The following is a 13,458-nucleotide window of genomic DNA, read 5'->3' on the forward strand; positions in this document are numbered from 1 at the left end:
AGCCTATGGCGCACAGTCGTTCTCCCTCTACAGCAGAGGGCGCTACGCGACCCGAATTAAAACAAGACTGTATGGCACTCACACGTGAAGGAGAGACGCATTTCTTTTTTTTTTCCTGTCAGCTGTCCCTTTAGCGTAAGGAATGTGTAGTGGGATAATAAACAAAATTCAGTGAAAATTTTCACTTTCAGTCTTTACACCATACTGGACTAACAATTGAGATTATGGTTGAGGCGTGCTGAGATTTGTGGCCATAAACTGGACACCGTGAAGGTTAGTTCATAAATTTGAGTGGCTAGCTTACCTGCTATCGTTAGCGAGTGTGTTTTGGATTTAACTTTACAACTCGAGACAGGGCATATTTATAGTAAGACGATGAAATATAGCCTGCTTTTACTAATAAATATAAATAGTTAAGAAACCAGAGGGAGTGGTTATAAGAAATTAACTGAAATTTGAGTGACACTCACTGATCATATGATGATAGGTTCATTGGAATTAGTCAGTCGTATAATTAATAAATTAGAATTAGACGAATCAGTCATAAAAATAAGTTATTTGTAATTAAATTCATCAATAATATGATAAAACACATCAGCATATATGCATCAGGCATATAATAAATTAGAATGGGAACAATCCATCACATAAATTATTTGGAGTTTGACGCATAAGTCATATAACAGATTATTTGGAGTTTAGTGGAGTAATTATATGTAATTCCAATTAATCCATAAAATTCTAAATTATTTTATTTTCATGTACAATAAGTTAATTGGAATTTGGATTAATCATGAATTGATTAGATGGATCAATCATATAGCAAATATCAATTCGAATGAACAATCATATATGAAATGTAATTAGATGGATCAGTCATATAATAAATTAAAACAATCAATAATCTAATCTAAATTTATTTGTAATTAGATGCATCAGTCATATAGTTATAGTAAATTAATTGGTAAAGATCATGTGCAGTCCATGATATTCTCTAACATAGGCTAGATGTTCATCAGTGGCGTTTGTGTCTTCTGCAGTGGTTTTGGCTCTGGACGGGCTCATCATGTGTGCAGCAGTGAAGTATGGTTCCCGGGGCCCTGCTCTCATTCCCCGCATGAAGACTAAACACCGGATCTACTACATCACCCTCTTCTCGGTGGTTCTGCTGGGGTTGATCGCAACGGGGATGTTCCAGTTCTGGCCTCACTCCATTGAGTCCTCTGCAGAATGGAGTCTGGACCGCCGTAGTGTGCATGACGCTCCTTTGGTCAGGATACCTGTGAGCAGCCCTATTCCTGAAAGGGGTGACCTGAGCTGTCGGATGCACACTTGCTTTGACGTGTATCGCTGTGGATATAATCCCAAGAATAAAATCAAGGTGATGCGATTGAAGAAGAAACGATTGTATTAATGATTGATGTTTTTTGGGTTGTATGTCATTCCTTGATCTATTAATCGTATTTGTCCACAGGTGTACATCTATCCTCTTCAGAGATTTGTGGATGAGGTAGGGGTGCCCATCAGTAGCACTGGCCTGTCTCGAGAATACAACGACCTGCTGAGCGCCATCTCAGACAGTGACTTTTACACTGACGATGTGACTAGAGCGTGCCTGTTCATACCCTCCATTGATGTGATGAATCAGAACTCTCTGCGGATTCGTGAAACTGCTCAGGCACTGGCCATGTTGCCCAGGTACATATATTTATCCTTCAATATCTGCAAATCAAACCCCTTCTGCTGTACAAGGACCTCAGTTGTATTTTAATTACAGTTGCACCTCTCTGTTGTTCTCTATTATGGTGTCACTTCTGGATCTCTTGTGAGCTATTATTTATATAACTCTTAGATTTTAGCTTTTAGGTACTGTATTTTGAAGTCATAACTGACCGTTTCAAGCTATATATTCAGCATGTTTCTGATACTTTTTTTCAGGTGGGACAAAGGCATGAACCACCTGCTGTTTAACATGCTTCCTGGAGGACCCCCTGACTACAATACAGCTCTGGATGTGCCCAGAGACAGGTGAGATTTAGGAGTAATTAATAGGCACACAAAATTGTTAAACTTGACAGGAAGTCTGAAAGTTCTCAAATCATATTGACGTTATGTACAATGTAATTCAGAAGTTTGGGGTCAGTGATAGTTTTTAAATTAGATACTTTAATTAGATATTAAAGACTTTCACATTGTTAAAAATGTTCTTTTAAGCTTTCTGTTCATCAAAGGATCATGACTTTTTTATCACTGTTACCACAAAAATATTAAGCAGCACAACTGTTTTCAACTTTGCTAATACGTGTATATTTTTAATAATAAGATATAATAATAATAATAATAATAATAATAGTAACTAAGTGATAATAATAAGTATTTCTTGAGCAACTAATCTGCATATGAATGATTATGAATAAGAATGGCTTCTGAAAATTCAGCTTTGCCATCACAGGAATAAACCATATTTTAAAATAAATGAAAACAGAAAACAGTTCTTTAAAATTTTTATAATATTTAATTTTTTTGACTGTATTTTTGGTTAAATAAATGCAGCCTTGCTGAACATAAGAGACTTCTTTTAGGAACATAAAAAAAAAAACTTACCGACCCCAAACTTTTACATTTACATTTACATTTACATTTAGTCATTTAGCAGACGCTTTTATCCAAAGCGACTTACAAATTAGGACTAAATTAAGCGAGTCATCATGAAGAGGCAAAAACAACAACAACGCAAGGAGTGCTCAAGATACGAAGTTCAGGCATTATTCAGAGTAGCATAAGCCTGATAAGTGATGTTTCAAAGGGAAAGGTTTTTTTTTTTTTTTTTTTTTTTTTTTTTTTTTTTTTTTTATGAGGTTAAGTGCTCACGGAAGAGATGGGTTTTTAGCTGTGCTTTGAATGTTGTCAGGGATTCTGCATTCCGGATGAGGGTGGGGAGAGCGTTCCACCAGCACGGAACTGTGAATGAGAATGTTCTGGAAAGTGATTTTGTGGCTCTCTGTGATGGAACCACGAGGCGTCGCTCGTTGACCGATCGTAGGCGTCTGGTAGGGATGTAGACTCGTAGGAGTGAGTGAAAGTAGGAGGGAGCTGAGCCTGTGACAGATCTGTAAGCAAGCGTCAATGCCTTGAACTTGATGCGAGCAGCGAGAGGTAGCCAGTGCAGAGAGATGAACAGTGGAGTGACGTGGGCCCTCTTGGGCTCGTTGAAGACAAGGCGAGCTGCAGCATTCTGGATCAACTGTAGGGGTTTGGTTGCACACGCTGGAAGTCCGGCCAGAAGAGCATTACAGTAGTCAAGCCTAGACATGACCAGGGCCTGGACGAGAAGTTGTGTTGCATGCTCAGTTAGGAAAGACCTGATCTTCCTGATGTTGTGCAGTGCAAACCTGCATGATCGAGCTGTCTTTGAAATGTGATCTGTGAAGGTCAGCTGGTCATCAAACGTTACTCCAAGGTTTCTGACCGACCTTGATGGGGTGATTGATGATGAATCTTTTTTTGAACTTTTGAACCGGTAATGTTGTTTTCGAACAATCTTTATACTCTATCTTTATACTTGATTAGGAATTATGCGTATTGTGAGGACAGAGTTCAAATCCTCATTTGAGTTTATTTTTAACTTTTCCATTCAGATCACAAACACAGAATATTTTGTATAACTGTTTCTCGTTCTGATATTTTGGTCTCATTCTTGTATGGTGCAACCTAGGAAAGATTTGTTCTCTCACATTTCATTATTCACATTATTGTCATTTCATTTTGTTTCAGAAACAAGTGGTGTTGAATGTGTAGCTAATATGAAATTATTTCTTCATTAAAATCGGGCCTGAAATCACTAAACATGTCCAGATTTGAGACCAAGACTAAAGTTATTTACATATACTTTTGTATTTGATTTTATAATTGGGAGCCATAATTGTTCAAATTAATCTCAGTTAAGTTCCAGTCTTTGACATAAATTCCAGAGATCAAAAATTGTCACTGAAAACAATGGCTAACTTCTGATAGAGTTCAGATGTTATGTCTGCCAGTTGAGGGCAGTGTTGTCTTTATGATTGACCTAATTGAGCAGTAATGTCTCCTGACTGAGAAGCAAAAAATGCTCTTATATTTTTGATTCACAGAAGTTTACAACATGGCACTATTTTACCTCTGTACTAATGAGAATGGATTGATGCATGGATGTCCTCAATGACATTGAACCTCAGCACTATCAGGTTGATGTCATGTTAAAGCAATCCATGTTGGATTTAAGTATATTTTTGGTTTTGATTTCAACAATCTTGATATTGAGAGAAATTGGAATGCTTGCAATATATAATTAAAATAGACAACCATCCCAACAAGTCCATTCACACAGATCAGTGTCACAGAACTGTCCTTTTCAGATGTAAACCCAAACTGTCATCTTAACTTTTTAACAATTACATTTCCTAATATGTATTTGTATCTACGTATGTATGATCATCCTAGTTTGTTTCTTAGATCAAGAGATCAAAGATGCAGTGAGAGTGATCATGAAAGAGAAGAACACGCTACCGCATAGAGCAGGCAGACAAACATAATATGCTGGGGCCTCATTTATAACCGTTGCGTACGCACAAAACGTGCCCTGAAAGAGGCGTACGCCACTTCCGACGCATAAGTTGTGATTTATAAAAACAAACTTGACGGGAAAATTTCCGCACCTGCATGCAAACTCTGACCCATGCGTACAAACATTTTGGAGACAGAGCAGTTTGGCGACACCGATGGTGAGCTGAATGACTGACGGCAGATGAAGGAAAACCACTTTAAATCTTCATCATGAGTCCTAATCATAAATACAGTGCATGTTCACAATAACAGTTTAAATAAATAAAATAATGATTAAAACTATGCTTTAGGCTACATCTGATATACACATTTAGATTAAATATGCCATTCTCATTAATGGAGTTAAGCACTTAAATTACATGAAATCATTACCAAGACGTTACAACATTTTTTTATATTATAAAAAATATAAATACTTGTTGTGGATGCAGTGCTTTTGAACACTTTTCCTGTGGCATGCTGTGTTTTAATGTTTTAACTACAGCGAGGATTGCTTAGCACATGATATGGTCTGAGGAAATATTTCCACGCAAATAATGATCAATAATGCACAATAAGGCCTATCTGTCTCCATTAAAAAATATAAATAAATTAAAAATACTATTTGGCCAGTGGAAAAGATTGAGAGAAACTTTCTCTGAAATGTTTTTTATACTATTTTGATTTATTATTAAAAAACAAGGCAAGGATAGGCTACTAAATTATTTTAGCTATGTAATGTGACGGCACATCTGTATCTCATATTTTCCAAATGTCTTGTACCGTTAAACATGTTATCACGTGGATGAATATGCATATGCAAATTATATGCAGATGAGGATATGCATAGTAAAACTAGGCGTTGCAAGCTCCACATATGGTTATTTCGGGGAGGAGACGCATGTGCACAATCTTCCGCTGACTGGGATTTCTAAAGGGAATTCAGCGCAGGTTCTGGCGTACACGGTTTTCTGAATATTTCTGAAGTCTGAATATTTTTTTGCGTACGCCATTTTTGCCTTTTGGGCGCACGCACACTTCTAGTAAGGATCCTACGCACAGTTTTATAAATGAGAACCCTGGTATTTACTGCAACATAGGCCTTGTTTCTCAGCCTATTACTTGGCTGATCTTTTGCTTTGGGTGGAAAAGGTGAGTTTTATGTACTAGAAAGCCCTGAAATGATGAACACTTATCTGGAGCTGTAGGGAATTTCCTGGGCTCATCCAGCTGTGCTCCATTTGGCGTGCAGCCTCATCAGAACCAGCTGCCCGTATGTGCATATGTGTGGGGTGAGATAAAAAGACAGTGTATGTTGCGTGGCCATATTTGCAGCTCTCCCTATACTCTCTCTGTTCCCTCAAATCGAGCAGTGTTTGAAGTTTTATTGACTCATATAACTTGGACGCAAAGGCAACTCTGTTAAATGCTCCGGAGTGGCATGTTCGCACATTTGTTATGTAAAACCAGATTAGGGACGTGTTTCATCTTCAGCGCATTTGCAGTTGCTCGCGGCGACAGAGTTGTCATCTTCATTGCGTTTGTTTCACAGAGCCCTGCTGGCTGGGGGAGGCTTCTCCACATGGACATACAGGCAGGGTTATGATGTCAGCATCCCCGTGTATAGCCCCTTATCTGCTGAGGTGGACCTTCCTGAAAGGCAACCAGGGTGAGATCCTGCTCATTGACATTGATTAGCCAGATTAGATTTAACGAGGGAAAATGGCATCAAATAATACGCGTTTTCTCCAGGCCAAGGCGGTACTTCATTCTATCATCTCAGACGGCCATCCATCGGGAATACCGTGTGGAACTGGAGAGGCTGAAGGAGGAGAATGGGGAGGCCCTGCTCCTCCTAGACAAATGCAGTAACCTCTCTCAGGGTTTGGCCTCAGTCAGAAAGCGCTGCTATAAAGGACAGGTCTACGACTACCCACAAATCTTACAGGTTGGTGTCACTGATCATCCATTCATATTAAACAACATTCAATTCACTTGGAATTTTTGCATAATGAATATCCTAGAGTTTTTTTAAATAGCGCCAATTACATTGCATACATTATCAACTACTAGACTAACATCTGATTTAAATTTTTTTTATAATAAATTATTAGTTAATTTTCCTGACGAAGGAGAGCTTTCTGTCTCTCCATTGACAGCCTACTCAACTACCACTTTCAAGAAAGGTAGTAAAGACATCATTAGAGTAATCCATGTGACTCCAGTGGTTTAACCTCAATTTTATAAATTGACGCGAGTGCTTTGTTTGAGAAAAAAAAAAAAATTACCACTTTATTTGCAAAAATGTATCTCTTTACACAAACAAAGCTCTCACGTCACTTCATAAAATTGAGGTTAAACCACTGGAGTCACATGGATTACTTTAATAATGTCTTTATCTTTCTGGGGCTTGACAGTGGTAGTTGAGTAGGCTGTCAATGGAGAGACAGAAAGCTCTCAGACTTCATTAAAAAGATCTTCATTTGTGTTCTGAAGATGAACGAAATTCTTAGGGGTTTGGAACGACATGAGGGTGAGTGAGTAATGACAGAATTTTTTTTGGTAAACTAACCCTTTAAAGGGTCATGAGAAATAAAAATTTTCTTGATCTTCAACTTGTAATGTCTTTGTGCCATTAAAGCATCCTGCAAGTTTCATGAAAACATCCTCCCCATTAAAAACACTTCCTCTAGAGCAAGACTTTGATGAAAAGTTATGTATCATTGCAACATAAACCCCACCCACTGGCACTCAGTCACTTAATGGCTAACAACTGTCTAGATACTGTTTAAACTGTAAATTGCCTCCTCTGGACTTAAGAAGCACACCCATGTCAGGAACAAGTGGATGGTTTATTTTTTATTTTTAATGGTATCTCTGAGCATGTTGTAGGATTATATGTTTGTTCAAAGCACCAGAGTGGCTATTTTGCATATATTTGTGTATATAAAAATTGTACAAATAAATGTTATTACCTCAAGGAATATTAAAATAACAAATTTGTCATGACCCCTTTAAATCTTTAACCCATTCAGAAACAATCTTTACCACCGCAACACATTTCTCCATCAGTGTAAGCAATAGAAACAAACACTGTTCCTGTCCACCACGCTCATCTCCCGTCCAGCCCTGTCTAGACAGGAAGTATGCTTATCATCTGGGCTGGGTGCTGCAGCACATCTGGGAGACGTTCCACAGTGAGAAGGAGCGGAGACCAAATCCCTGTGAGAGCCATCACCCCCCCCTTTTCAACACAAAGCCCCTCTAGACTCTGATCCTAGCACCTTTCATTACAACCCCTTTATTTACACCACACACCTAGATCACACTACTGTCTATGTTACAGCATCACTGAAGAGGTCTGGGGGTGTATCGTTATTAGAGATAACAAATGTATCCCCTGTGTGTTCTGTAGGAGTCGTCGTTCTGTGTGGTTCTGCGTGGGGCCCGGCTCGGACAGGCCACTCTCAGTGACGTGCTGCAGTCCGGATGTGTCCCTGTCATCATGGCTGATTCTTACATTCTGCCTTTCTCTGAAGTACTGGACTGGAAAAGGTAAACACCGAAATTCCAGTGTTGTCAGTCACTTTCATCATGAATAAAGTTAATATGGTACAGTTGCCTGACTTGCCAATCACCTTATGAATATCTAATGAAGAAAATCATATTAAACACTTAGTGTTAGCTCATGATTTTCAGAAGCTATAATTGAGTATGTAATGTTTAACAGATCAGTAGTTCATCAGCATTCAGATATCGAAATATGACAAACACAAGCACACGCACAACAAACATAGCAAACAAAAGACATGCCGCTATCTTTGTCTTTTGTTTGCTTTGTTTGTTGTGCATATGCTTGTGTTTGTAATATTTCAATATCTGAATTCATATCTGAACTAGTTCTGGTTTTGTGTTTTCATACACGGTAATATTGACTTGGTCACATGAAAATCAAGCGCATGGAATACAGTGTCATTTGTGTACGTGTACTTGCAGGGCATCCGTTGTCATTCCAGAAGAAAAGTTGCCTGAGATGTACACTATTTTGAAGAGCATCCCTCACAGACAGGTGGAGGAGATGCAGAGACAGGTAAGAATGCTATTGCAGCGTTGTATTCACGGTCCAAATGTGAATTCATTTGTTGTGTTTGATGGGTAATTTTCAGCATTGAGTCAGTCCAAGGACTGAAAATTAAAGCGGAGACACTTTTTGTACAATTCACTCTTGTCCTTTACTGCAAAATTTTGAGCAGAAGTACAAAATACACTTGGAGCTATTTGTGAAAAACGGTCCAATAACCCTCAACCCGGTGTGACAGTTGCTAAACAGTACCAAATGCTGTCAAAACTGATGGCAGAGTTCAATAACTGCTGAGTCATTCTCAGAATAAATGCAAGCAACCCTCTCAGGTTTAATACAGGGTGAAGGCAAGGTTAAAGGAGTCACAACCTCTCTTATTCTCCACTACATTCTTTCTTCCTTTCAATGGAGTGCTAGCTCCACTATGAAAATAAATGTTAGACAGGTGGGTTAATGCCAAAAACAATATTCCTTCAAGTGTGTGCTTCTGATTCTCTGAAGATGAAATTTCTCTCGCCATATTAAATCATGATGAAAGCTAATTTTAAGTATTAGTGATGTATCTTTATCCAAACAAATTGTTAACCGCACACTTTTGCTTTAATTTTTTTCCGTTCAGCTTTTTCAGCTGTACACTTAAATTAAAGTGGCTAAACCACATGGAATACATGTAAAGAGATATTTTATTAAAAGAGATATTTTACTAAAGAGAAACCACTACAGAGTGGTTTCACTCTGTAGTAATTATATGTTGCCATGTAGAATACTATAAGTTAGCCATAATTATCCATTGGCTTCTTCAATCTCAAGTTCTTCATCTCGATGTTGAATATTTTGTGTGAGGAGAATGTTGTAGTTTAGTTCCACAGGTTTCTGGGTGGTGTTAAGACTTGGTGTGCAGAAACACAACTTGTGCTGGAAATATGACATGGCACGAAGCCAGTGAGATATCAGCCCACACTTGAACACATCTTGATCCACTCCTTTCTTACTAGCCTATACCACCTCCAGACAGTAGAGCGATTGAATGGCTGCCATTGTACAAAAAAAAACAAAAAAAACGGGTCTTGATATGTACCTTACTTGGATTTAAAAAAACATAAAAAAATCCTACTACTTTGTTCTTGATCTTGCCAGAAAACATCCCCCTTGAACTTTCAGGGTTGGACTGCATAAAATGCAGAAGTAATGTAGACAGTTGTGAGGATTGGAATAGGTGTAGTGTAGCTTCTCTGCATTTTCACCAATAGAGGGGGCAGCCATCTACTATACTTCATGGCGTGATCTCCAAGTCTTCCAGCCTCCAGTTTGTTTGCATGTTTTACTCAGCGCTTATTACTTTTGCCTAATGGTTATTTAGTATAATCAGCACATAGAATGATGTTATTTGATATATCGGTTGTGATTTAGGACAAAATAATGCACTAAACTACTCTGACAGCCTTTGCTGTGCGGCACCACTGCTGAATCTATAGCATGAAATCTACAGCGGGACCAGTTTAGTCAGATTCCCAGAACAAAAGACTCTGAGCTGGTTCTTTTCAGTGAATCAAAAAAAAACATGCACTGCAACCTGTGTACTCCAACTGATTCTCCATGAATGACTCTTATAATATGAACCTATTCTTCCTAGTGAGTCAAAACAATGATGTGTAAGCTCTGTTATCCAACAGTTTCCAGAACGAATGATTTTTTTTTCTTCTTTTTGCTGAATCTCAACTTTCCAGTGCAATCAGTAAAGTCAAGGCTATTCCTAAACTAATGACTCATGAGCTGAATTTATTTTTAAAACATGTATATTAACTTTTTTTGCGTTAAGGCTTGTGAGACATAAAGCAGTGTAGTGACTGGCTGGTTGTTCATACGACATTGTGTAGTCAAAGATACTTTATACCAATAGTGTCAATATTATTAAATAAATTAAATGTTACATATTTTTTGTTTGTGTATTATAATTTTAATATAGTTAAGGCCAATTTGTGTATTGCTTGTATGCCACCTTTGAAAGTCAGTGAAAAGTTGTTAAAGTTTATGTAATTTTATTTTATTTATTGAAATTACCTAATCATTTGGCAATAGAATTGCTTTTCTTTTTTCTAAATATTTTTTCCTTAAAAACACTAAAGGAATCGTTTATGGAACCAGAGTCATTGAGATAAATTGGAACCGGAATCATTAAATTCTTTATGATTCCGATCCGCAGTTATTATGGCAACAGTTAGCCTATGTTTTATATAGAACAGTGTCCTATAAAAGCACAGAGGAAGGTATGTTTCTTGTATGTTCAAGAGTGTATTGTATGAAGAACCTTAAGTGTGTGAGAAGAGCAGCCAATGTTTTCTCCTCTCATGAGAATCCGTCTCTTCCCTCCTCATAAAAATTCTTGCAAGCGTTCAAACGGGGCGGGTTCAGCACTTGGGGGGTGCGGTTTTCTCTCTGCCTTCTCCTGGTCGGAAAGGAAACTTTCATCACGAGCTGATTTATGGGCGGCTGCGCTCCCCTTGGGATCAGAAAGTCTTTTTGAATCCTCTTCCCCTCTCCATAAAAAGAAAAGCTGTTTTTGTGTAGTTGTATTTCTTTAAGGTTTAAGGGCCAGGCCCTTGGGGGCCGGTGGAAGGGGGAGTGACAGCGCTCTTCTAATGTGCTGAACTGAGTTCTGGGCTGGGAAAATGACAACAAACACACCAACCAATGAAGTGATGAGAAGCTAAAGACCCTCAGAAGCAATTAAATAAATAGCCTTGCTGCAGTGATTTTTAGTTCACTTAAGTGAGAATAACTGGAATGGTCAGTGGGTTCTCTGTTTTTAATGTTTCGCAAACCTGTTTCATCAATTCCTTTTAAAAGAAGGACCATTAGAGCGCTGACGTTGTTCAGTAATTGGCCCAGGAAAGTGTATTGAAAAAAGAAAAAGAATAATGGCTTTCCTATTCACCCTGGTCTCATTTGACTCTTTGTAGTTGGACCTAATCTGACACTGTTTGCGGTCAGGCCAGGTAATGAGGCTGCCCCCAGCCTGCACTTGGTTGGGCCTGTTAAAGAGAACCGGGTCAAACGGGACCAGGAAGGGTGGAGCCGGGTCACTGCGGCATGGCGCCTCCTAGCAGGAGATAGCACTGTTTTATGGGTAATTAACTCTTATGTGCTCCTCGCCCTCTCTGCTGGAACCTTGGGTTTGTTAATGGATCGGCAGCGGTGGGCAAAGAGTGTGTGTTCTTGTATTGACAGATTATTTAAATTCATATTTTTAAATAGATATTTTCTATTTAAAGACCAGGGTTTAATTGTTAAAGTTTTAAGTTGGATTGAATTTATGCAAGCTGCCAGACTTTTGTGGTAACTGGTAAAAAGTATGGGCTATTTTATTCTCTAATGGTACTATGGAAATTATTCTTATTTTAGTTAATATGTACAGTACTGTTCAAAAGTTTGGGTCGGTAAGGTTTTTAAAAATGTATTAAAGTCTCCTATCCTCAAGGCTGAATTTATTGTTAGAAATACATTAAAAACAGTAATATTCTGAAATATTATTACAATTTAAAATATCTTTTCTATATTAATATATTTTAACGGTTTGTTTATTCCCGTGATGGCAAAGCTGAATTTTCAGCATCATTACTCCAGTTTTCGTTGTTACATGATCCTTCAGAAATCATTCTAATATGCTGATTTGGTGCTTAAGAAACATTTTGTTATCTTCATCAAACAGTTTTTGGGGAATCCCTGATAAATTTCATCTTTTTTTTTTTTTTAGGATTCTTTGACTAGAAAGTTGAAAAATAATTCTTTGACTTTTTAAATATTTTCGCCAATGTAAAATTCGTTACTGTCACTTTAATCAATTTAATTCAGCATTTCTTCATGTACAAGAGTACTATCATTTTTCTGTATCACATTGGCATTATAGCAGCATGGTGATTACATTGCTGCATGTCCCTGTGCTGGTGTGGAGTAAAATGACCTGACCTCTGCTCTTAAACTTTAGCTGCCGTCTCAGTGCCACTTGAGTGGAAAAGTTAAAAGACTGATAGTCTAAAGGGCTCATAACCACCTGGAATGGTCCCTGCAGTCATGTCACCAGTGTTTTAATGGGCTGTTTTGCCTTTGAAAGTGTGTAGGGGTCATAAAGGCATGAGCAGGATGGTGGGAGTAAAGGGATGTCAGAGGCCTTATCTTTTGCCTTTGGTTTGTATCTTTCACATGGTTTTTGTGTGCATATATATTTATGTTTATCAGTTTGTCTGTGCTTTGCTGCTCTTCCCACAAATATTTGAATGCCATGCCATTTATTATTTCCTAGGCCCGCTGGTTCTGGGACGCCTACTTCAGCTCCATGAAGACTATAGGCATGACGACTCTCCAGATAATTAATGATCGCATCTACCCATATGCAGCTCGTACCTACGAAGAGTGGAACAATCCTCCTGTAGTTGTAAGTAACATTTTTGGTCTTTAAAAAAAAATGCATATTCACAATGTATAATGGATTTTAAATGTAAAATTAGTTTTTCCAAACAGGCCACATGCTGTTTAGAGAGTTACATAGATCATATATATATAAAAAATTCTACAATAATTACTACCAGGTCTTTATTGGTGACTTTTTTGCTGTTTGAATAATACAATTCAACCTGCTCTAACAACAAAAAAAGCAGGACTATATTTTGTTGTAGATGTAAAGTAGTTAATTGAGATGCATTGTTTAGTTTTAAAATCTTGTCCCTCTTGTTTTCATTACACATATTTAGACTAAGTGTAAATAGGCCTTTGCCCCAAGCAAAGTGTTAAATCGGTAT

The 13,458-nt window shown here is 37.9% G+C and overlaps 1 protein-coding gene across 1 annotated transcript in view; it reads left to right on the top strand.

Annotated features, from left to right (window-relative positions):
- Positions 1 to 71: 71 nt before the first annotated feature.
- The window catches only part of ext2 (exostosin glycosyltransferase 2), a 28,409-nt gene continuing 15,022 nt past the window's right edge, over positions 72 to 13,458 (top strand). The window contains exons 1-9 of the mRNA XM_079867341.1: positions 72 to 273; positions 1,041 to 1,381; positions 1,475 to 1,698; positions 1,939 to 2,028; positions 6,134 to 6,250; positions 6,334 to 6,529; positions 7,997 to 8,136; positions 8,578 to 8,671; positions 12,963 to 13,094. Coding sequence (XP_079723467.1) covers positions 1,067 to 1,381; positions 1,475 to 1,698; positions 1,939 to 2,028; positions 6,134 to 6,250; positions 6,334 to 6,529; positions 7,997 to 8,136; positions 8,578 to 8,671; positions 12,963 to 13,094 — 1,308 coding nt within the window. The 5' untranslated portion in view covers positions 72 to 273; positions 1,041 to 1,066. The remainder of the gene's footprint in view (positions 274 to 1,040; positions 1,382 to 1,474; positions 1,699 to 1,938; positions 2,029 to 6,133; positions 6,251 to 6,333; positions 6,530 to 7,996; positions 8,137 to 8,577; positions 8,672 to 12,962; positions 13,095 to 13,458) is intronic.

The sequence above is a fragment of the Squalius cephalus genome (genome assembly GCF_949319135.1).
Source record: "Squalius cephalus genome assembly, chromosome: 3".
Classification (NCBI taxonomy): domain Eukaryota; kingdom Metazoa; phylum Chordata; class Actinopteri; order Cypriniformes; family Leuciscidae; genus Squalius; species Squalius cephalus.